Source organism: Chelonoidis abingdonii, chromosome 26 (assembly GCF_003597395.2).
Source record: "Chelonoidis abingdonii isolate Lonesome George chromosome 26, CheloAbing_2.0, whole genome shotgun sequence".
NCBI lineage: Eukaryota > Metazoa > Chordata > Testudines > Testudinidae > Chelonoidis > Chelonoidis abingdonii.
Genome location: NC_133794.1, coordinates 9,115,721 through 9,138,186, shown reverse-complemented (window position 1 = coordinate 9,138,186; position 22,466 = coordinate 9,115,721). Strand labels below are relative to the sequence as shown.

Here is a 22,466-nt window from a genome sequence, read left to right as displayed (position 1 = left end):
TGCTGTCCCTATTTCTTGAGTCACCCAGGGAGGTGGACACAGCTACCCAGCCCCACATACCACCTACCCTTGGCACACACCTACCCCACATACCACCTCCGCAGCTCGGCTCCCTTGGCATGTCTGAGATGCTATGGAGGAGGGATCATAGCTGCTCCACAATCTTCCTGCACACTAACTGGCTGTGCCACTGCTGGGGCCTCGCCTCAATTATTCAGCATCCGCCCAGACGTTAAAAAGCTCTTAACTGACTCTAATGGAGCCCTGGCCGCTGCCGAGCCATTAGTGGCTGGGAAAGGGGCTGGATCAGGCCCGGGTTTCAGCTAGCGCTGCACCCTGAGGAAACAGGATCGGGGTGTCCTGGAGCAGGAAAGAGGTGGGAGGCTCGTCATCCTAATCAGGGAGAGCGGCAGGGAGGTCGGATCACAGAAGTGTAGGGCCAGGTAGCTCCCCAAGTTCTAGTCCATCCCCCTAGATCACCGTAACCTGGCTAGCAGCCAAAGGCCCCTGAGCAGCCCCCATGGGGGTTAAGGTGTCCCAGGAGTGTGGCTGGAGGGGTGGGAATTGAGGTCAGGCCTGGAAGAGGCAGCATGCTGCAGCAGAGAGGATGCTGGGCCTCAGGACTCCTGGGTTCTCTGGTGAGGTGGGGCGCGTGTGATTGTGGGGTGTCACAGTAAGGCCAGGGAAGGGCCTGTCCGTCCATCTGTCTGTGCAGCGGCTCCCGACTGGAAGAGGCAGCATGCTGCAGCAAAGAGGAGGCTGGGGCTCAGGACTCCTGGGTTCTCTGGTGAGGGGGGTGTGTGTGATTGTGGGGTGTCACAGTAAGGCCAGGGAAGGGCCTGTCCGTCCATCTGTCTGTGCAGCGGCTCCCGCCTGGAAGAGGCAGCATGCTGCAGCAGAGAGGAGGCTGGGGCTCAGGACTCCTGGGTTCTCTGGTGACGGGGGGCGCGTGATTGTGGGGTGTCACAGTAAGGCCAGGGAAGGGCCTGTCCGTCTGTCTGTGCAGCGGCTCCCGGCTGGCCGTGGGTGCGTCTGTGACATGCCAGGCTGGGAACTGCAGCAGGGGCTCGTGCCTGTTGACTGATGGGTGACGTCCAAGCGCCCAGCGGGGTGGCCGAGGACTCGGCGCAGGTGGCCGGGCGCCTGCTGACGGCTGCCACGCTGGGGTGGGCAGGGGGATGCTGAGCCTGCCATGGCAACGGGAGCGAGGCTGATGGGATTGGGTGCCCCATTGCTATGGCGATGTCGCCAGGGCACAGCCCCTGTTGCCATGTGGGTGGGGTGTGCGCTGCCATGGCAACAGGGTGCCCCATGTTGCGGCCTGTCCACTGAGCTGGTGCCAGGGGTGGGGGTGGCCCCATTCCCTGGTAGCCAAGAAGTGGGTGCAGCACAGGCCATGGTCGCACCCTTCACCAAGATGGCGCCGCCCATTCAGCCGCCAGAGCGCGATGGCGGCGCCCACAGGCAGGGTCACGCAGTTTGAACCGGAAGCAATTGCTCTCTTCCGCTCAGGCCCCCGGAAGTTACCAAACTTCCGGAAGTGCGCCTGCTCTGTGGATGGAGGCTCCTGCCTGACGGACGCCACCACGGAGCAGACGGAGCCGCCGCACCGGGGAATGGTGAGGCCGCGGCGCCGCCGCGTCCCTGTGAGAGGGCGCCTGGCCGGCGGAGTGATTGCGCATGCGCGGCCTGCAGCGGGGCGTCAGATTCAATGTCCGAACGCGCATGCGCCTGATCAATGTCAGGGAGAGGATGGGGTTGCTATGGAGACCCCCCCCCCGCAGAGACCCCTCCCCCCAGGCCCAACCGGGATGCCTGGGTTCCCCCCGAGCTGCGCTGCTGACTCCTTGCGCGATCGGGGTGGGGGGCGAGCGACTCGTCTCATCGTGCCTCAGTTTCCCTGCCCGTGATTCCCCGGGCGGCGGCGGCGGGGACTGGGGCGAGGGGTCTCCATAGCAACCCAGCCTGGCGCTGCAGAACCGGCCGCTGCTCGGGGTCTCTGCGCCCTGCGGGCTCCGCGGGGCGGCTGCTGAAATCCGCCCCCACCTGCCCGGCGTCCGCAGCGGCCCGGGGCAGCGTGTGAGCCCTTGACTGGCCCTGTCCGTTCACAGTCCCACGGGCCCGCCCGGGGAGCCCCTGCCCCCGGGTGCTGCTCCAGCCCTCAGCGGTGTGCGTCGTGCGGGGGGCGGGGGAGCCCCCCCTGGGGATCCCCTCCCCCCCTGGGGGCCCCCTGCCCCCGGTGCTCAGCCCTCAGGGTGCCGGTGCGGGCGGGTGGGAGCCCCCCTGGGGGCACCCTTCCCCCCCCTGGGGAGCCCCTCCCCCCGGGCTCGCCAGCCCGCAGGGTGCGCAGAGGCGGGCGGGGGCGGGGGGTCCCCCTCAGGGAGCCTCCCCCCCCCGGGGACCCCGTGTCCCCCCGGGGCTCCCAGCCCTCAGGGTGCCAGGTGCAGCGGGGGGGAGCCCCCCCTGGGGAGCCCCTTCCCCGCGGGAGCCCCTCCCCCCGGTGCGTCCCCAGCCCTGTCAGGGTTAGTGCTGCAGTGCGGGCGGGGGCGGGGGGTAGCCCTCTCGGGAGCCCGTTCCCCCCCCGGGGAGTGCCCGTCCCGCCGGGTGCGTCCCAGCCTCAGGGCGTCAGTGCGGGCGGGGGAGCCCGCCCTGGGGAGGCCTCCCCCCCGGAGCCCCTGTCCCGCCCGTCGGGGGTCCCCCCGTCACGGGCAGAGGGCGTCGCGGTCAGTGCAGGCGGGGACGGATGGGCGCCCGCCCTGCTGGAGGTGCCGCTATTGTCGATGTGACAGGAGCCGGAGCGCGCCCTGGCCAGCTCCATCGTGAGTTACTGCTGCGTTTGCAGCCATGGGCTCCTGCAGTTTCACTGCGGTCTGGGCACTTCTGCACTTCCTGGCCCAGTCGCAAGATCTTCCGGGCGAGTCCGTGGTGCCCAGGGCCCAGTCGGCAAGGCCCTGATGGAGTCATTGGTGCTACCACATGGCAGATGATAAACGCTGTGCAGTGTTGCTGTGGGCTGTTACCCAGCACCACGTTCCTCTGCAGAGCTGGCAGTTTGAGTGGAATGTCACGTGACTCTTTCAGATCCACACGCTGCAGTCCTGATGGTGCGCTCCCCTCTCTCGAGCCGGGGGAGTTTTGCATTCTGGGATCTCAAGTCTCGTAGGTGTTCTGCCTTATAACGTAAGGTTGGCACAAGCCAGCTGCTCCCTGGCATTAGGCAGGTTGGCTCAGGAGCGCAGGTTCTCTGTGGCCGAGCGCAGTGTGATGCCTGGCGTTGATCCTTTTGATGTGGAAGGGTGAGGCTCTGTCCCCGTGCAGACGTGCTGGACTCCGACTGATGGCGTCAGGCACGGCGAGACCCTCTGCAGACGAGGAGTCGCTGGCGGGACAGAAGAGGAGCGCGTCACAGTCTCGGGCACCATCCCCAAACGCGGAGTTCCTCCAGGTACCCAGGAAGGGCCAAGGGCCATGAGGAGGGGGTGCAGGACCCCCTCTGGCGGTGAGGATGGACTAGTCCAGGGCAGTCCCGGGGGGGGTGGGAGGTGGGACTTGGGGCTCCCTGATGTCTTGTGATGAACCAGGTGCTGCTCACTCAACACCATTCCTGTAAAGCAGCATCAGGCCTGGAGCCTGGCTCACCGGCCGCAACCAGGGAAACGCCTTGGCTGCAGCGATGGTTGGACTCGGAGCCACCAGAGGGCGCCCCACACCCAGCATGCAGCTGTTTGGGGAGTGGGGAGCTGGCTCCAGGTAGCCAGGTGTGCAGCAGGGCTGGCACCGGCAGGTGGGCGGAGGGACCTCACCTGGGGCCTGCGTTTGTCCCACTAGGTTCATCAAGAGAAAGAAGTTCGATGATGAGCTGGTAGAGAGCAGCCTCGCCAAGTCGTCCAGCCGGGCCAAGGGGCCCAGTGGGGTGGAGCCAGGCCGCTGCTCGGGCAGCGAGCCCTCCTCCAGCGAGAAGAAGAAGGTGAGCGGGGAAGGAGGGTGGGCAGTGCCCTGCAGGGCCTGGTGGCCTGTCCGATCCGGAGCAGGGGCCTAGTCGCTCTTCTCTGACAGAGCCTAAGGCTGGGTGTGTCGGGGAGGAGACACTATGCTGTGGGGAGGGGGGTTCTTCCTGACCTCTGGCTGGAGATCAGCCCTGAAGCATGGAGAGCCTGGGTGGCTTTATCCCTGGGGGGTGGAAACAGAGAGAGCCGTCGGCCAGTAGATCCTGCAGCTCCCTGGGCGGAAGAACACACACACCTGGCTCAGCAGAGACACCTCCCCCTGGCAGGACTTGAAGGGGCACAGGGTGGGAGGCTTCTGCATCCAGCTTGGGACAGAACTTGGGAACCACAGAGCCCCTCAGCGACCATGCCAAAGGGACACCATCACCATGGCAGTCTGCAGCCTTTCCTGCCATGCCGTAACTTGCTGGGCAGAGCCTCTGGTAGCTCCTGTTCTCCCCTGTGGGGCCTGGTTCCTCTGCTGGTGGGCGGTGGAGCCAGACCCAGTCAGTTTCATTCACTGCCTGCAGCCAGTTCGCTTCCTGGCTCCAGCCCCGCTGGCTGGGCTTTGGACGGGTAAGCGTGAAGTGTCTTCGGCGCTCAAACGCCTGCGTTCCCTGGGCATGTCCTGCTCAGGAGCCGGGGCCACGTGCTGCCCCCTGGACGAGGGCTGGCTAGGTTGGGTGAGGGGGTGTGATGTGCAGCCCCTGTCCGCCCATCATGGCCTGCAGCAGTGGACCCCATTGGCCAGACACAAGGTCGCTTTGAGCTCCGTTCCCGGCTCATGCAGGTCTCCAAATCCGTCTCTGCACCCGTCACCCCAAGCCCGGTCCCAAACTCCAGCCTCCCCAAGCGGATGAAGAAAAGCAAACAGCCCCTGCAGGTGACGAAGGACTTGGGCCGCTGGAAGCCTGCGGATGACCTGCTGCTCATCAATGCTGTGCTGCAGGTAATGCTGCCATCCTGCTAAACAGGGCCTGGCCAGGCTGGCGTGCATGGGAAAGGTCCCAGCAGGGAGTGGGAGGTCAGCAGAGTTCCTGGTGTGGGGCCCGTGGTGCTGGGGGGGCTGTTCTGTCAAGGTCTGGCCACCTGCCCAGCACCTTGTACCAAGACCTGGGGTGCTAGGCCCGGTGTCCTAAACCCCAGCCCTGGCTGCTTCCCAGACCCCTCAGCTCAGTCCTCGCTCTGGTGCCTGAGGCTGGGAAGCGTTGTCCGTGGTGGCTGTTTCAGTTACAATGGCCATCAGAGGCCCTCTGCTGCGCTGTGGGTCGGGGGACACAGCCCTGAGTCTGGCCTCTCTTCGGGCCCCTGCAGACCAACGACCTGACCTCGGTCCACCTGGGCGTGAAGTTCAGCTGCCGCTTCACCCTGCGGGAGATCCAGGAGAGGTGGTACGCGCTGCTCTACGACCCGGTCATTTCCAAGTGAGTGCCAGGCCACTGGACGGGGAAGCTGGGCTCTGCCGGGCCGGCCACCCATGGGGCAGGCCCTGCTGCTCCCAGCACGGCTGGTCACTCACCCAGAGGGGTGGCTGGGGAGTGGTATGAGGAGTCCCCCATCCCCCTGTGATGATGCTGCCTGTGGGAGCCAGCTGAGGTCACTCAGTCAGGGTGAGCTGCAAACAGACCGGGGCAGACAAACCCCAAACGCTGGTGGATCTGCCAATCCTTAGATTTACCAAACCAGCACAAAACAGCTTCTGTGGTATCTTGCTGGTTACTCAGAAGTCCAATCAACGCAGTTCCCTTAAAATGCCCAGCCTCAGGCCTCCATCCAGACACGTGTCAAATAGGATGATGATTCCTGAAAATCTTATCTCATCGTATAAAAGAAAAGGTTCTTCCAATCCCAAAGGATCAGCCACATACCCAGATCTAATTATAACTTAGATCCTACCCAAAATACACGCTAGAGCCAATTCTTGTTAACTAAACTCAAATGCATTAAAAAAGAAAAGAGAGATAAAGAGAGAGCTGGTTAAAAGATCAGTCTACAGACAGACTTGAATTCAATTCCTGAGGTTCAGGTACACAGCAGAGGTGAGTTTGTAGTTGCCAAAAGTCCTTTCAGAAATAGTCCAGCGGTTACAGTCCAATGTCCATATTCAGGGTGACGCCAGTCAGTGACTGGGGATCTCAGTCCTTGTGGCTTAAGGTTTCCCCCTCTTGAAACCCAAAGCGGATCTGAGATGAAGCAGGCTCGTGTCCCAGGGTTTTTATACATTTCCAGCAGCCTCTTGGCCTGAGAAAACAATCGGCTTAACTTTCCTTCTCCCAAATATCCTGGCAATTAGCACAGGGGAATTTATCCATTAACAGTTCAGATCCAGGTGACCACAACCTTCAAAGAGACCCAGAGACAATGATACGATTTCACTCAAGTATCTTCCTCAATGTTAATATTCCCTTTTTGATCTTCGAATCGGAGCTGTAGCAGTAGACAAGGCTTGTTTGGTTACATTTCAAGCCCTGAGCAAACACCTCCCCTTCTACCTCTAACAGTGCTGGCTGCATTTCAAAGCTCTGCTCACTTCCATACCTTCCTAGTTTTTGGCCTTGGGTCAGGTGGGTCTTTGAGTTAATTAACTCTGGCCCTGTCCCGTGTCAATGAGCTATTATATCGCACTCATAATGTCACAGCCTCCTGCTGCGGCTCTGGGGAGCAATGAGTCCGAGGGGAAGAGCCCCTCTCTTTGCTTGGCATCAGACATGAAACCTGAGTCGGTAGCTGACGTGGTCCCGTCCCCTCCCCAGGCTGGCCTGTCAGGCCATGCGACAGCTGCACCCCGAAACCATCACAGCCATCCAGAGCAAGGTGCTGTTCAGCAAAGCCGAGGAGCAGCTGCTGAGCAAGGTGGGATCGGTAAGGCTCAGCCCTCCCCTTACGCGCAGGGCGCGGTGACACCCAGACGCTGGGCCAGGTGGGATCGGAACATCCCGGACAGCTGGTACCCGCTGAGCCCTCCCTGTGCGCACAGGGCGTGGTGACACCCGGACGCTGGCCCAGGTGGGATCGGAACAGCCCGGACAGCTGGTACCCGCTGGGCCCTCCCTGTGCGCACAGGGCGTGGTGACACCCGGACGCTGGGCCAGGTGGGATCGGAACAGCCCGGGCAGCCGGTACTTGCTCAGCCCTTCCCGTGCGTGCAGGGCACGGTGACACCTGGATGCTGGGCCGGGTGGGATCGGAACAGCCCGGGCAGCCGGTACCTGCTCGGCCCTCCCTGTCCACGCAGGGCGCGGTGACACCGGACAGCCTGGGCAGCCAATTACCCTCAGCCCTCCCTGTGCGTGCAGGACGCAGTACACTTGACTCATGCTTCTGGCAAAGGGAATTAACAAGGACCCCGAATCCCCTTCCCTGCCAGCTGGGGGCGAGAGTCTGGACCGGAGGGCACTTGGGCTCCCTCTGCCGGGGGGAGGAAGGGTCGTCTCTGCAAGAAGCATCCTGCGCGGTCAGTCCTTTGCCGAGCGCCCTGCAGCCAAACGGTTACCGTGCCCCCAGAGCCCCATCGTTGTGGGAGCTGCACTGCCTGGCCTGCGTGGTTCCTGGCTCCTCGTCCACAGCACAGAACACCCGATTGCCCAGCGCTATGCGCCCAGCTCTGGGTGTGCACACAGAAATTCCCAAGGTCGATGCCATAGGGAAAGCGTTTGGGGAGAGTACCCAGGCCATTGCTCCGGCGCCTATGGCCCATTGCACACAGACGGAGCCTCCTGGGCCAGCCACTCGATGTTCCAGCCTTGGCCTCGAACCCCAGGCTCCCCTGCTGGCTAGGCGTCAGTCGGTCTCCTGGAGGCCGGGGGCTGTTGGTGGTTATGGGAAGCTGCAGTGTCCCGTCTCCCACAGACCAGCCACCCCGCTGGACACCTTCCAGGGCGCTGCACAAGACCCGAGACCTTTAAACCCGGCGCGCCACTGACAAGGCCCTGGCAGCTCTACTGGCAGCTCCTTGAAGCCAGTACTACCTCTGGACGACCAGCAGGTACGGCCTGGCCCGACTGCCAGCCCCCCCTCCCTGCAGCTGCCCCGCCCGGCTCGGAGCAGCAGGGGGTGGGGCTGGGGCTGTTGACTGTGCTAACCCTCCCCGCCCTCTGCCTATTGTTCAGTTGCAAGCCGCTGCCAAGGGGACCAGGTTGCTGAACTTACTCGGAGCAGAGGACATGATCGATGACAGCAAGCTGGAAGTGACGTTGTCGCGGGGGGCTTGCGGGGGCTCCTTCCCGCCAGGGCCAGAACCCACTGCGGCAGCCTGGTGCCACCAGTCTGACCGCACCAGCTGCTGCCTGGTGCTTCCTGGCCCCTGGAGCCAGCTCTGGCTGGGCTGCAGCTCGGCCCGGGACCAGTGCCGAGCAGGCCTGGCGCCCCTGGCGCCTGCGGGACGGAATGGCGGCAGGTTGGCCGGCAGAGGGCCCGTGCTGGGGACTGGGTCCAGGGCTGGCGTGTTGGGTCTGCCTCGTGCGGCATCCCGTGGGCGTGCGGTCGAGGGCAGTACCGACCCTTCCTGTCCTCCCCGCAGGGACGTGGAGGACGATGTGCATGGAGATGTGAGTCTGGCGGGCCATTCAGCTCCGCTACCTGTCCCTGGGGCCTGCGGTAGAGGGAGCGAGGGGCTACATGGGAGATGGGGGATACCCCGACTCCTGGCAGGTTTGGTTAGGGCGTGCTCAGACCCGTTGCCACGCCCCAGTCGGCCCTTACTGCCCTGCATGGGTCAGCGCCCCTGGAGTGGACAGCCCCTGTGCCCATCCACCCCGAGCAGCCCAGTCAGCCGTCCTGGGCAGATCGAGCCGGTGCCCCCTAGAGGGGACGCCCGTGCCCCATTCCCACCGAGCCAGCCAGTTCCCGCCGCCCTGGGGCCGAACTCCGAGCGGTGCTCCCTGAGGCGATGGGCCCCATGCCCCATTCCCCGCCCCCTGAGCAAACCGGTGCCCCCGCCCTGGGGACCGGATCAGAGCCCAGTGCCGCCCCACCTAGAGGGGACAGGCCCCTGCCCACATTCCCACACCTGAGCAGCCAGTCCCCTGCCCTGGGCCTGATCAGAACCGCGTGCCCCTAGAGGGGAGCAGGCCCTGCGCCCATCCAACCCAAGCCAGCCAGTCCCCTGCCCTGGGGCCGGATCAGAGCCGGTGCCCCCTAGAGGGGACAGGCCCCTGCCCCATTCCCACACCCAAGCCAGCCAGTCCCCTGCCCTGTGGCTGGATCAGAGCCGGTGCCCCCTAGAGGGGACAGGCCCCATTCCTCGCCCCCCAAGCCAGCCAAATCCCTGCCCTCAGGCCAGGTGGGAGCCAGCACCCCCTGGAGCGGAGAGGCTGCATATCACCTTCCCCGAGCCAGCCCTTTCTCCCCAGGGCCCCGTCACCCTCGTAGGGCCTGTGCCAGGTGCCTGGGCTGGCCCAAGCTGCCCCCTGCACTTCCCTCCTTGCAGAACTGACTGTGGCCGACAGGCGCCAGAAGCGGGAGATCCGACAGCTGGAGCAGGAGCTCCACAAGTGGCAGGTGCTGGTGGACAGCATCACGGGTGAGAGCCCCGGGTGGGCTTTGCTGGCTGGGGGCGGGTCAGGGGGCTGAGCAGTTGCTGAGCTCAGGGTGTGGGACAAAGTCCCAGCGTCCCCTAGGGCCATGAGCTGACATCCAGGCTGCAGGGTTCCCTGGGACTCCTGATGCTGGGGAGGGGCTGGGAGGAGTCTCTCCAGCCAGGGCCCATGGGGGGAGGTGGGGGTGGTTCCCCATGGGACCCGGGGGGGGGAAGGGGGGGTCTCGGGGGGACCTGGGGGGGAGGTTGGGGGGTCTCCCTGTGACTTGCGGGGGGGAGGTGAGGGTGGTTCTCGGTGTGACCGGGGGGGTGGTGGTGAGTGTCTGATCTCTCCCCTCCCTCACCCAGGAATGAGCTCCCCGGACTTTGACAACCAGACGCTGGCTGTGCTGCGGGGCAGGATGGTGCGTTACCTCATGCGCTCCCGCGAGGTGAGTTGTGGTCGCCCGGCTCGGCTGGGGCAGGGGGTTCCCAGCTAGATGCCCCGAGATGCGGGCCCCCGGGGGGGCCGTGGTGCAGGCTTCAAGCCTGCTCCTGCACACGGGGGCGGGGCAGAGGGGACTCACTGGGGGCTGGGCTGGCTGGTGCTTAGAGCCGCCCTGGGGGAGTGCGCAGGGGGTGGAGGGCACCTTGCTAACAGCCCCCCTCCCCGCAGATCACACTGGGCAGAGCCACGAAGGACAATCAGATCGATGTGGACTTGGCGCTGGAGGGGCCCGCCTGGAAAATCTCCCGGAAGCAAGGTACAGGGGTGGGGCGGGGCTGAGATGCCCATCGGGGGCGGGGCTGATAGCTCTGTCCGTGGAGGGGCAGAGCTGACACCCCCATGGGGGGCGGGGTTGAGAGCTCTGTCCATGGAGGGGCGGGGCCATGAACACCAGGGGCGGAGCTAACCCCTCCCCCTCCCCCCGCCCAGGGCCACAGGTTGTGGGCTCCAGGATGGCACTGCTGGGGTGTGGGGCTCCGCCTGAAGGAGCCAGGGGGTGGGATATGGGCAACACCCTGCCTGGTAGCTGGGCTGTGCCCTCCTCACTGCCCCCCGCTGCGCCTTGCAGGCGTCATCAAGCTGAAGAACAATGGGGATTTCTTCATCGCCAACGAGGGCCGGCGCCCCATCTATGTGGACGGGCGCCCCGTGCTGGGCGCCAGCAAGTGGAAGCTCAACAACAACTCGGTGGTGGAGGTGAGTGCCCGGCCCGCTACGTGGGGGGAGGGGATTGGCCTTCCTGCCGCTAGCCGTGGGGGGAACAGACCCTGCTCTTCCCGAGGTCAGACGCCCCCTGACTGGGTGCCCCAGGGAGCCCCTGGTGGTGGCGCTGCGGGGGCTCCCCCGAGCTCAGCTGGGCCGTGCCCAGGCCCTGCCCGCGCTGACCTCCCTGTCCCCTGCAGATCGCCAGCCTCCGCTTCGTCTTCCTCATCAACCAGGACCTGATCGCCCTCATCAAGGCCGAAGCTGCCAAGATCCCCCAGCAGTGAGGGGCCCTGCTACTGTCCGGTGTCCGCTGGCTTCACCCGCTGCAGGCTTCCCTGGGGCTGCCCCCTCCCCTCTGGCTGGGGGCAGGGCCTGGGGCCGACCGCACAACGTTCCCTTCCAAATAAATGTGTCTAACCTGCTGCTGGTGTCTGGGGGCTGCTGGCATCAGGGAGTGGCTGGCAGCGAGTCCAGCCCTTTGCCCCAGCACAGAGAGAGGGCACCAGGTTCTGTCCTGCTGCAGTGAGTTCCCCTGGTTAACAGAGCAGCCACCGCCCCCTCCGTGCCTGGGGCCCACCCTGCCTTGCCAAAGGGGGCCTGTGGCTGGGCCCACCACGGCTGCTCTGCCACATGTCGCCAGGGCAGGGGCCTAAACAGACACAAGACCAGAGATCCAAAGGCAGCTATTTTACTGTAAAAAGGGAGCGGGAGGGGAAGTCCTATGGACTGGAAGCCCTGCTGCCCCCCACTGCCTCCCCCCAGCTCCACAGGCCAGGCGGGGCGCTCCCCCTGTGCCCTTGGGGGCCCACGAGCTCCGGGAGGCAGCTCTGGTCTCTCCCCCCCGTGGCACTGCTGGCTTGGGAATGAGGCCTGAGCCCTGCAGCCAGCGGGGGCTCCGTATAGGGGTTTTGCAGCCAGGCCAGGCCCCTTGGCTCTCCAGGGGGGTAGAAAAATCCCAGTGTGTGGGGGGGGTGCAGCCTTCACATGCCTGTGCCCTCCTCCCGGGGCCAGCAGGGGGTGCCCATGGCACTGTGGCAGCCCAGCAGCACCATCTCCAGGCCAGGCGGGTCCCAGGGCAGAGGCAAAGCGGCCGGAGCTGGAGGTCCCTGGGGGTCCGTCTCAGTGGCTGGCGGAGCCTGTGGGGGGTGCATGGCCCCGTGGTGTCCACCCGGTGCTGCTGTGGGGCCAGCTGCTGACCACGTGCTGCTGAGCTCCGCCGGGGCAGGGGCCGTGTTAGCTGCGAGCTCCGCGTCCATCTTCCCTGCCGAGGTCCATGGGGCGCCAGGCCAGGGGGAGCTGTGGGAGGCAGGGGGGGCCCAGGCCCATGGGGGCACAGGCCGGGCGTGGGGGCAGGCTGCGTTGAGACACGGGCTGGGTGCGGAGCTGTGCAGGAAGAAGGCCGAGATGCCCGTCTCCACGCGCAGCGGCTGCAGCAGGGTGGCACTGGGGAAGGTGCCCTCGGGGCAGGTGAGCGGGGCCGGCGACTGGGACAGCAGGAAGAGCTGCAGGGCCTGGTGCACCGACTCCAGCCCCTCGCGCATCTGCAGGACCTGCCTTGACAGCTTGGCTACCTGGGGGCAGGGAGATGGGGTGAGTGCCAGGGGCAGAGCTGCCCACCCTGTGCCAGGCAGGGGCTCACAAGCTGGGTGGGAGAACCACGCCCAGGTGGGGCCTTCTGCCCCTTCCCCTGACCTGGGGCTCCCTGAGCCCTGTGCATGGGTACCCAGTACCAATGCTCTGCCCCACCTCATGGGCCCCCCCCAGGGCCCAATGCCAGGGGCGCTGGCTGCCCACGTGCTGAGCCCCCCACGCACTTACCGCCTGCCGCAGCTTCTCGATGGCATCAGTGCCTGTCAGCTCTGCGGGGCCCAGGGGGATAGCGAGCAGCCTGCTCTCTGGGGCAAGGGGAGATGGCAGGTTAGTGCCCAGCCCTCCTGGAGCTGGGGAGAGAACCCAGGAGTCCTAGCTCCCAGCCCCACCCACAGCAGGGGAGAGAACCCAAGAGTCCTGGCCCTTAGCCCTCCTGGAGCAGGGGAGAGAACCCAGGAGTCCTAGCCTCCAGCCCCACCCAGAGCGGGAGAGAGAACCCAGGAGTCCTGGCCCCCAGCCCCACCCAGAGCAGGGGAGAGAATGCGGGAGGACCACTGGCCCCGCACTCCCAGGGAGAGGACCCAGGAGTCCTAGTGCCCAGCCCTCCTGGAGCAGGGGAGAGAACCCGGGAGGACCACTGCCCACCCCCCCCACGCCCAGGGAAAGAACCCAGGAGTCCTAGTGCCCAGCCCCTGCCGGGGCGCTGACAGTACCTGGCCCAGTGGAGGGGCTGCTGCAGTCGGGGCCTGAGGGGCCAACCTGGAAGCTGAACATGGACTTATCCGAGCCGCAGGCGTCTTCCTCGATGCCGTCCACCACCCTGCAGTGCAGAGCGGCACCGTCGGGGGGTACAGAGGCTCCATTCCCCGCCCTGGACATCAGCCCCAGGGCCGCCCAGCACAGGGCAGGGGGAGCAGGCTGGGAAACCCCCACACACACAGCAGCCAGGGCCACCCAGCTGGGTGTCCCCAAAGGGTCTGGCCCACGGCCACCTTGGCCCCAAACCGCCCCGGGGGGGGGGTTGTTGCCTAAAGCTGCATGGGCAGATCTGAGCCATGTGCCTAGCCCCCGGGGTAACCAGCAGGAAACACCTCGACCCCCCCCCTCCCCCAATCACCACCTTACCTGGGGCTGAGGTCGGGGGGCCCCATGCAGGGCAGGCTGTGGAGCTGCAGGGCCTGGGGGCCAGCAGCAGGTGGCAGGCGCCGTGTCCGGGGCAGGACACCCCTCCTGGGCGACAGCAGCTTGGCTCCCACAGCCGAGGGGGGGCAGCCATGGAGCGGCTGGGGGCTGGACGAGGGCTCCAGAGCTGGGCCGGCTGGCAAGCGGGGTGGGGGCACCGGGGAGTCCTGCACGGCCTCGGCCGCCTTGTCCTCCAGCAGGGTATTGTCACCGTTCAGCAAGCTGGTGTCGGCCTGTGGGGGGGGGGGGGCAGAACGGGTCAGTGCTGGGGAGGGGATCCCTGGCCCTGCATCTGCCCCACACGCCTGGCACCAGGTCACCACCAGGGGTTCTCGAGTGATGCCTGCGCCCAGCCTGAGGGGCCTTTTCTCACTGACATAAGAATGGTCAGACCGGGTGAGACCAAGGGACCACCTAGCCCAGTGTCCTGTCGGCCAACAGCGGCCTCTGCCGGGGGCCCCCCAAGGGAGTGCCCCTAACAGGGAATCATCCAGTGACCCAGCCCCTGTCACCCATTCCCAGTTTCTGGCAGACAAGAGACTAGAGACCCCGTCCCTGCCCAGCCTGGCTGGTAGCCATCGATGGACCCCTGGCCTCAGGAACATCTCAGTTCTTTTCTGAACCTTGTTAGAGTCTTGGCCTTCACAACATCCCTTGGCGAGGAGTTCCACCGGTGACTCTGCGCTGTGTGAGGAAATACTGCCTTTTCTTTGTCTTAAACCTGCTGCCTTTTAATTTCACTTGGTGACCCCTAGTTCTAGTGTTACGAGGAGTAAATAAAACATCCTTATTCACTTTCTCCTCACCAGGCATGATTTTATAGCCCACATCTGCACTCAGTATTCGGGGGGCGGCGTCCCGTGGATTTATATAGAGGCAACATGATCTTTTCTGTCTTATTATCCAGCTGTTTAATTTCTGTTTAACTAACTTCCTCATTTTTGCGTAGTCCCCTTTCTGAAATGAAATGCTACTGTGTTGGGCTGCAGTGGTGTTTTCCCCGCCACAGGGATGGTAAATTTAATTCTATTATGGTCACTATTGCCAAGCAATCCAGCTACATTCACCTCTTGGACCAGATCCTGTGATCCACTTAGGACTAAATCAAGAATTGCCTCCCCCCTTGTGGGTTCCAGCAGGACTAGCTGCACCAAGAAGCAGCCATTGAAGGTGTCACAAAACTTTCTCTCTGCAGCCTGTCCGGAGGTGCCATGGACCCAGTCAGTCTGGGGCTAGTTGAAATCCCCCAGTACTATTGAGTGTTTTAGTTTAATGGCCTCTCTGATCTCCCTGAGCGTTTCACAGCCGCTGTCGCCATCCTGGGCAGGTGGTCGGTGAGGTACCCCTGCCGCTCTGTTCTTATTGTTCCAGCCTGGAATTACTGGCCAGTTTGATTCATTTTCTATTTTTACTTCATTTGATGGGACGGTTTCTTTCACATCTAGCGCCCTCGCCAGCATGACCTGCTCTGTCCTTCCATGAGATTTTGTACCCTGATATTACTGCGTCCCATTGATTATCCTCATTCCACCAAGCATCCGTGGTGCCGTTATATCAATCTCCTCATGTAATACGAGGCCCTCGCGTTCACCCAGCTCCATATTCAGACTCCCAGCACTGGGATAGCAGCACTTTAAAAACGTGTCACTTTTCTGCTGTCTGCCACTACACAATGTAACTGAATGGGACTTTTTTTCATTTGACCCTTTCTCATCAGATTCTACCTGTATTTTTCCATCTTCCATCCTCTCCTCCTTACTAGGCCATAGACAATCTCCATGAAGAGATCCTCCCCTAAAGGATGTCCCTGTTCGAACACCGTGCTCCTTTGCACCTCTCGGTTTTCCCTGCTCCTAATAAATATAAACCCCTCCTCCCTACACCCTTGTCTCAGCCACACATTGAGACCCTACAGTTCCGCCTGTCTAACTGGCCCTGCGCATGGAACTGGAAGCATCTCAGAGAAGGCCACCATGGAGTCTTGGCCTTCAATCTCTTACCTAGAAGCCTGAATTTGGCCTCCAGGACGTCTCTCCTACCCTTCCCTATGTCACTGGTACCTATATGAACCACGACCACTGGCTCCTCGCCAGCACTGCACATAAGTCTGTCTAGATGCCTCGAGAGATCCACAACCTTCGCACCAGGCAGGCAAGTCACCATATGGTTCTCCCGATCATCACAAACCCAGCTAATACCTGTCTCAGCATCTCTTCCTAACAACCAGAGTTCCCTTCCCCGAGAGGTGTCCTCAGTGCGAGAGGCGCCCACACTACGGGATCCTTTCCCCTCTGCTCCAGTCAGATGTTCTCCTTTCCCTAGGACTTTCATCTGCCCCACCAGCACACAGGCCCTCAGGCCCTCAGACATTCTCCTGTGTCCCAGAAAGTCTCCTCTATGTACCTGTCTTCCCCCTCAGCTCCTTCAGCTCCGCCAACCTGGGCTCCAAAGCCTGTACTCGGTCTCTGTGGCTCCTTGCCCCAAACGCACATGGATGCCAGCCGCCCAAAGGGCAGGTAACCAGACGTGCTGCATTGGGTGCAACAAACTCGGTAGCCCCCGCGCTGCTGCTGGATTCTGCCTGGTCCCTGGTTCACTCCTGCAGCCCCTTCCTTGGGTGTTGATTCATTTTTATTGTGGGGTATTTGACTAAGTTTAAGTGATGGTTGGGACAGGAAGGGAGGGGGCCCCCCCCCATCGGCTCAGGAGGGCGGGGGGGGGGTCAGGGAGGCACCAACGCCAACCCTTGCCCTTGAGTGGGGTGAGACCAGAGTGACGTTATGAGTGCGAGACACAGGGCCAGACAGAGTTAATTACCTCCCAGGTGCCCTGACCTGTGTACGTGAGCAGAGCTTTGAAATGCAGCCACCTTCCTGAGAGTAGAAGGGGAGACTTTGCTCAGGTCTTGGGATGTCAGCAAACAAGCCGTGTCTATGGCTACAGCTCTGATTCAAAGATCAGCAAAGGACTATTAACATTTAGGAAGACACTTGCGTGAAATCGTATCATTGTCTCTGTGTCTCTTTGAAGGTTGTGGTCACCTGGATCTGAACTGTTAATGGATAAATTCCCCTGTGCTAATTGCCAGGATGTTTGGGAGAAGGAGAGTTAAGTCGATTGTTTTCTCAGGCCAAGAGGCTGCTGGAAATGTATAAAAACCCTGGGACACGATCCTGCTTCATCTCAGATCTGCTTTGGGTTTCAAGAGGGGGAAACCTTAAGCCACAAGGACTGAGATCCCCAGTCACTGACTGGCATCACCCTGAATATGGACATTGGACTGTAACCTCTGGACTATTTCTGAAAGGACTTTTAGCAACTACAAACTCATAGACTTTAAGGTCAGAAGGGACCATTATGATCGTCTAGTCTGACCTCCTGCACAATGCAGACCACAGAATCTCACCCACCCACTCCTGTAACAAACCCCTGACCTATGTCTGAGCTACTGAAGTCCTCAAATCGTGGTTTGAAGACCTCAAGCTGCAGAGAGTCCTCCAGCAAGTGAAGGACAAACTTTTCACAGGTGGCCAGTTAACTCCCACCCCAAGGAGGAGATTTATCTTCCTTTGTCTCCTTCAGCCACTGCCACCTTCTTTCCCACCACCTGCCTCTGCTGTGTACCTGAACCTCAGGAACTGAATTCAAGTCTGTCTGTAGACTGATCTTTTAACCAGGTCTCTCTCTCTCTCTCTCCCTTTTTAATACATTTGAGTTTAGTTAACAAGAATTGGCTGTAGTGTGTATTTTGGGTAGGATCTATGTTATCCCTGGACCTGGGTCTGGGGCTTGGTCCTTTGGAACCAGGAGAATTTTCAGAATTCATCATCACATGTTTGACATGTGTCTGGATGAAGGTCTGAGGCTGGGCATTGCTTGGAGTCTGAGTAATCAGTGAGATACCCCAGAAGCTGGTTGGTAAATCTAAGTATTGGAAGCTCCACCAGTGTTTGGGGTTTGTCTGCCCCGGTCTGTCTGCAGTTCACCCTGATTGAGTGACCTCAGCTGGCTCCCACAGGCAGCACCCTCACAACCAGCCTGCACCACTGGTCAGGGCGAGCCCCTCCCCCTGTGGCACTGGGGCTGGAGCAGGTCGCCCCGGGTGAGCCCCCCACCCTAGGGGCCCAGCCCCTCACCTGGGCCCCGGCGCTGCCCAGGTTGTAGCTGAGCTCAGCGCAGATCTCCTGGCGGAACTTGCGGGCGAACTCGGGGTACAACACCAGGCTCTCGCCCAGCCCCCGCAGACTCAGGCACTGCAGGTCACAGTAGGTCAGACCCTTGACGTCCGCGTTGGCCTTGATCACGCGCTCCTGGCCCGAGAGGTCGCAGCCCAGCAGGTCCCCCTTCCCTAGGAGCAAACGGTGGGTTGCTGACGCCCAGGGGTGCAGCAGGCCCAGTGCCGCCCCCCGCCCCCGGCCAGGCGGCCCATCTGGAGCCCTGGGGGGAACAGCCTCGGCCACTGTGATGGTTGAGGCGGTGGTGGGGTCTCACCCCCATCCCTATACCACAAAACCAGCAGAGACCCCCAGGGCTGGGCTAGCAAGGGGCTGCGGGTCAGGAGTGAGGGGCACCAGCAGAGCTGGGGTGGGGGGAGCCCAGGGCTGGGCTAGCAGGGGGCTGCGGGTCAGGAGTGAGGGGCACCGGCAGAGCTGGGGTAGGGGGAGCCCCCAAGGGTGGGGCTAGCCGGCTGCGGGTCAGGAGTGAGTGAGTGAGGGGCACCGGCAGAGCGGGGCGGGGGGAGCCCAGGTGGGCTGAGCAGGGGCTGCAGGTCAGGAGTGAGGGCACGCAGAGGCTGGGGGCGGGGCGGCCCAGGGCTGGCTAGCAGGGGCTGCGGGTCGGGGAGTGAGGGGCACCGCAGCAGAGTGGGCGGGGGCCGGGGCTGGGCTTAGCAGGGGCTGCCGAGGTCTGGGAGTGAGGGCACGCGAGCTGGGGTGTGTGGGGAGCCCGGGCTGGGCTAGGCAGGGGCTGCGGGTCGGGAGACGTGAGGCCCGCCAGAGCTTTGGGTGGGAGAGCCCAGGCTGGGCAGCCAGGGGGCTGCGGGTCGGGGAGTGAGGGGGCCTCCTCGTTGAGGCCACTGGCTTAGCCAGCACTCATGACTAAGCAGTTTGTGTGGGGGAAGTGCCGCCGTCCTGCCTGATTCCCCCTCCCCCCAGCATGCCTCACCTTAGGGATGGCTTCAGACAGACGGTGTTGTCCCTCAGCACTCCATGAGAGCCCGACCCGAAGGTAGAGGGCTTGCAGGGGCGTGCGCCCCGCGGATGAGGAACTCGCCGGGGTGCAGACCGCTGGCTTGATGCTGAGCGAGAGGGCGCGAAGGCAGCCCCGGGCCGCTGCCTCGAACACGGCGCAGCTGCAAGCAGCTCCTTGTCTTTTCAGTGCATGGCGATGTCGGCCGCAGCTCGTCTGGCAGGCTCTGCAGCCAGCTAGGCGGGCAGGGGAAGCAGAATTACGAACCCAGTCCTTGCGGGGGTTCAGCCCTCCCTTCACGTGCAGCCCAGCCCTGCCCTGCCCAGAGCGACGGACCACACGAACCCCACCCAGTAAGAGCAAAACAGCTGCTCCCTGGGAGCTCGACGTCCCCCCTGGCTGAGCCGCCCCCTTGGAGCCCCAGCCTGCCAGCGGCCCAGGACCCCACCCCACCCGCTCTTATGAAGTGAGCGCTTGTCATTTGAACACAGTCTTTCCAATGCACCTAGGGCCCCACCCCCACCCAGTCCGTGAGGCCCCCGCCAACTCGCTTCGGTCCCCAGGGTCCAGCGGAGGGTGATGCATTGGCCCTGCCCAGCACCCTTGCAGGCGAGGTGAGACGGCGTGATGGGGCGGCGGGGAGAGAGGTAGGGGCCGACGAGGCGGGCGGGGGGGGGTAGGGAAAAACAAGGGGGCTGCGGGGGAGGGGACCAGAGCGGGGGAGGGCAGGCGGGGGGGCAGGGCAGCGGGCTCACCTCGTGGGTGTCGATGCCGTTGTGCAGGGCCCAGCTGGTCTGGAAGAACTCCAGCATGCGCTGCCTGAGCGCCTTGGGGATGCGGTGGATGCGGATGAAGTCCCGCAGGTCACGGGTGCGGCTGTGGTAGAGGAAGCGCCGGGCGTACATGCGCTGGATAATGGCCGTCACGTTCCCGAACACCACGGCGTGCATCAGCGCTGCGGGGAGAGCGGGACCGGGGTCGGGCCTGGCCGGGGGGGGCGGGGCAGGGAGCCCGGACACCTGGGTTCGCTTTGGATGGACAGGGCCCAGGCAGGCTCCGTGTAACGTGGCGCTAGAGCAGAGCCAGACTGAACTGATCGCTCCAACCCAAGCGCTTGGTAGAGACCCACTGGGGGTGCTGCAGGTCAGGAGTGAGGGGCATTAGCCACCCATGGGGGGGGAGAGCAGGGGGCGCCTGGGTGCTGGGCGGGGGAGGGGGCCACCTTCTGTGGCTAGTGATCCCCCTTGGCAGCGTCTGTGGGTGAAGCCCCCGCCCGCCCGTCCACTCACACGACAGGCGCTCACCCGTCTCCATGGCAACTGCCCGTTGCCGTATCCAGAGCCCGGGTGAGACTGTGGGGATGGGGTGGGCACAGGCGGTTGGGGGTGGGCACTGCTACATCCTCCCGAGGGCCCCCCGAGTCCATCCCTTGTTAGGAGGCCAGGATGCAAAGTGCCCAGGAGATGAGGTCACTGGGGTCCTGGTACAGAGATGGGAGGGCAGCCTGATCCCCCCCCTGCCGGTCACCCCCTGTAACCCCCACACCTCTCCCCCCTCGCCCAGCACCTAACCCCCCCCCAGGCACCCTCCATGCCCTGGCTCCCCTCCCCGCCAGGCGACCCTCTGCCCACTCACGCCTGTCAGCCCCCCCCGTCCCCTGGTGCCCCTCACCCTGGCCTCAGAGCCCTGCAGTTCCCCACCCTCAGTGCCCTGCCCCCTGGCCCTGTGTCTGCCTCCCCCTGAGGGCTCTGCTCCCCTGGTGCCCTGCACCCAATGTCCTGCAGCCCCCCCTTAGTGCCCCCTGCCCGATGCCCTGCCCCCCGGCCCTGTGTCCTGCAGCCCCCCCTTAGTGCCCCCTGCCCGGTGCCCTGCCCCCCGGCCCTGTGTCCTGTAGCCCCCCCTTAGTGCCCCCTGCCCGGTGCCCTGCCCCCCGGCCCTGTGTCCTGCAGCCCCCCCTTAGTGCCCCCTGCCCGGTGCCCTGCCCCCCGGCCCTGTGTCCTGCAGCCCCCCCTTAGTGCCCCCTGCCCGGTGCCCTGCCCCCCGGCCCTGTGTCCTGCAGCCCCCCCTTAGTGCCCCCTGCCCGGTGCCCTGCCCCCCGGCCCTGTGTCCTGCAACCCCCCACTCCCTTAGTGCCCTGCCCCACGCCCCTCACCCCCGATGAGCATGGTGCAGATGGAGAAGATTTTCTCGGTGTCGGTGTTGGCCGAGACGTTGCCAAAACCGACGCTGGTCAGGCTGCTGAGGGCGAAGTAGAGGGAGGTGAGGTAGGAGCTGCGCAGAGATGGGCCCCCCAGCAGCTCCCAGCTGCTCCCGTTGAGGCTGCAGTTGGCCCCAGGGGGCCCCCCCGGGTCCGTCCCGTTGGCCGGGGATCTGCAGCTCTTCCTCGCCAGGTAGTAGGGGCTCTCGAGACGTCGCGCCAGCTCCTGGAGCCAACCTGGGGGGGGAGAGACGGGTCAAAGCCCCCCTGGGGCAGAGCATGAGCAGCCCCCCAGACTGGGATGAGCTGGGGCAGGGGCCCAGAGGGAGGGCCTGAGCTCCCGGTGTGAGCGAGCCCAGGGCAGGGGCAGGCTGGCTGGCGGGGGAAGGGCTTAGTAGGGGCACCTCAGTCTGTGTGCTGGGGGGATATGTATGTGCACACATGTACGTCGGTAGCTATGCATGCTCCCCCCATGTGTGCACATGGTTCACGGAGGCAGGTGCACATGATTTGTGAGTGAGTGTGCAATCACACACGTGTCGTGCAGAGCAGCGGGTGTACGCCTATTGTAACTGAGCATGCGATTGCACCTGTGTGGTGCAAAGTGGCAGGTGCATGTGTTGGGGTGTGCCCTGTGTACACACACGTGGTGCAGGTGTACGCCTGTTGTGACTAGGTGTGCAGTCAATCGCTTGTGGTGCAGAGCAGTGGGTGCATGCCTGTTGTGATTGGCTGTGCAATTGCACACACGTGGTGCAGAGCGGCGGGTGCACCTGTTGTGACTGGGCGTGCAATCGCATGTGTGTGGTGCAGCGTGGTGGGGGAGCCCCGTGCACACACGTGTGCCCCACATACCGATCTCTGGCAGCTCCGAGTGGCTGCTCTCGATCTCCAGCTGGCCGATGAAGAACCAGACACAGGCGACCCAGTGGGCCAGCAGGGCAAAGACGATCATGAGCAGCGTCAGCACCACGGCGCTGTACTGCGAGTACCGGTCCAGGTTCGGCAGCAGCCGCAGCAGCCGCAGCAGCCGCACCGTCTTCAGCAGGTGAGCCCCGAAATACTGCGGGGAGAGAGCGCAGGGGTGGGGAAGAGCACTGCAGGGGCTCCCCCAGCAGGAGGGCTGAGCCTGGCACAGCCCGGTATGGGGCTGGAGCTGCTGAGGCCCAAGGGGGAGGCTGGCTGGGGACTTTGTGGGGCTGGCTCAGTCCCAGGGCCCTCCCCTCCACTCCCCCTGGGGCCGACTCACCACGTTGACCTTGAAGGCGTAGAGCAGGTCGAAGGGCAGGGCAGCGAGCAGGTCCAGCAGGAACCAGCTGGTGAGGTAGTGCAGGAAGATGGAGTGCGGGTCGAACACCACCTGGCCCGACTTGCTGACGAAGGTGGTGCGGAAATTGAGCACGATGTCTGCGGGGAGCACAGCACCCGCGGGGTTAATGTCGGGGGGGAGTCACCAGTGAACTGAGCTCAACAGCCTCAGCGCAGCCCCCGGGGGGAGAAGGGGTCCTGCCCTGCGAGCAGCGCCAAGCAAAGAGCCAAGGCTGGGACGGCAGAGGGCTGCGGGTTGGGAGTGAGGGGCACTGGCAGAGCCGGCGG

At 63.9% G+C, this 22,466-nt stretch overlaps 2 protein-coding genes across 2 annotated transcripts in view; one reads left to right on the top strand and one right to left on the bottom strand.

The window, feature by feature from the left end:
• The first annotated feature begins 1,448 nt into the window (after positions 1-1,448).
• Positions 1,449-11,136, top strand: MCRS1 (microspherule protein 1). Its single transcript, XM_075061245.1, is given in 16 exon segments — positions 1,449-1,515; positions 1,518-1,646; positions 3,319-3,330; positions 3,333-3,408; positions 3,410-3,445; positions 3,829-3,967; positions 4,777-4,935; positions 5,301-5,410; positions 6,740-6,848; positions 7,819-7,896; positions 8,096-8,533; positions 9,357-9,507; positions 9,871-9,953; positions 10,178-10,265; positions 10,578-10,705; positions 10,912-11,136. Coding segments are annotated over 16 exon segments (1,890 nt in total). The 3' UTR covers positions 10,999-11,136.
• Positions 11,137-11,578: 442 nt separating this feature from the next.
• The window catches only part of KCNH3 (potassium voltage-gated channel subfamily H member 3), a 27,691-nt gene continuing 16,803 nt past the window's right edge, over positions 11,579-22,466 (bottom strand). Inside the window, exons 3-12 of the mRNA XM_075061244.1 lie at positions 22,120-22,277; positions 21,726-21,933; positions 20,826-21,107; positions 19,429-19,628; positions 18,707-18,899; positions 17,623-17,834; positions 13,430-13,719; positions 13,018-13,124; positions 12,529-12,609; positions 11,579-12,281 (exon numbers count right to left, since the gene is read on the bottom strand). Coding sequence (XP_074917345.1) covers positions 11,695-12,281; positions 12,529-12,609; positions 13,018-13,124; positions 13,430-13,719; positions 17,623-17,834; positions 18,707-18,899; positions 19,429-19,628; positions 20,826-21,107; positions 21,726-21,933; positions 22,120-22,277 — 2,318 coding nt within the window. The 3' untranslated portion in view covers positions 11,579-11,694. The remainder of the gene's footprint in view (positions 12,282-12,528; positions 12,610-13,017; positions 13,125-13,429; positions 13,720-17,622; positions 17,835-18,706; positions 18,900-19,428; positions 19,629-20,825; positions 21,108-21,725; positions 21,934-22,119; positions 22,278-22,466) is intronic.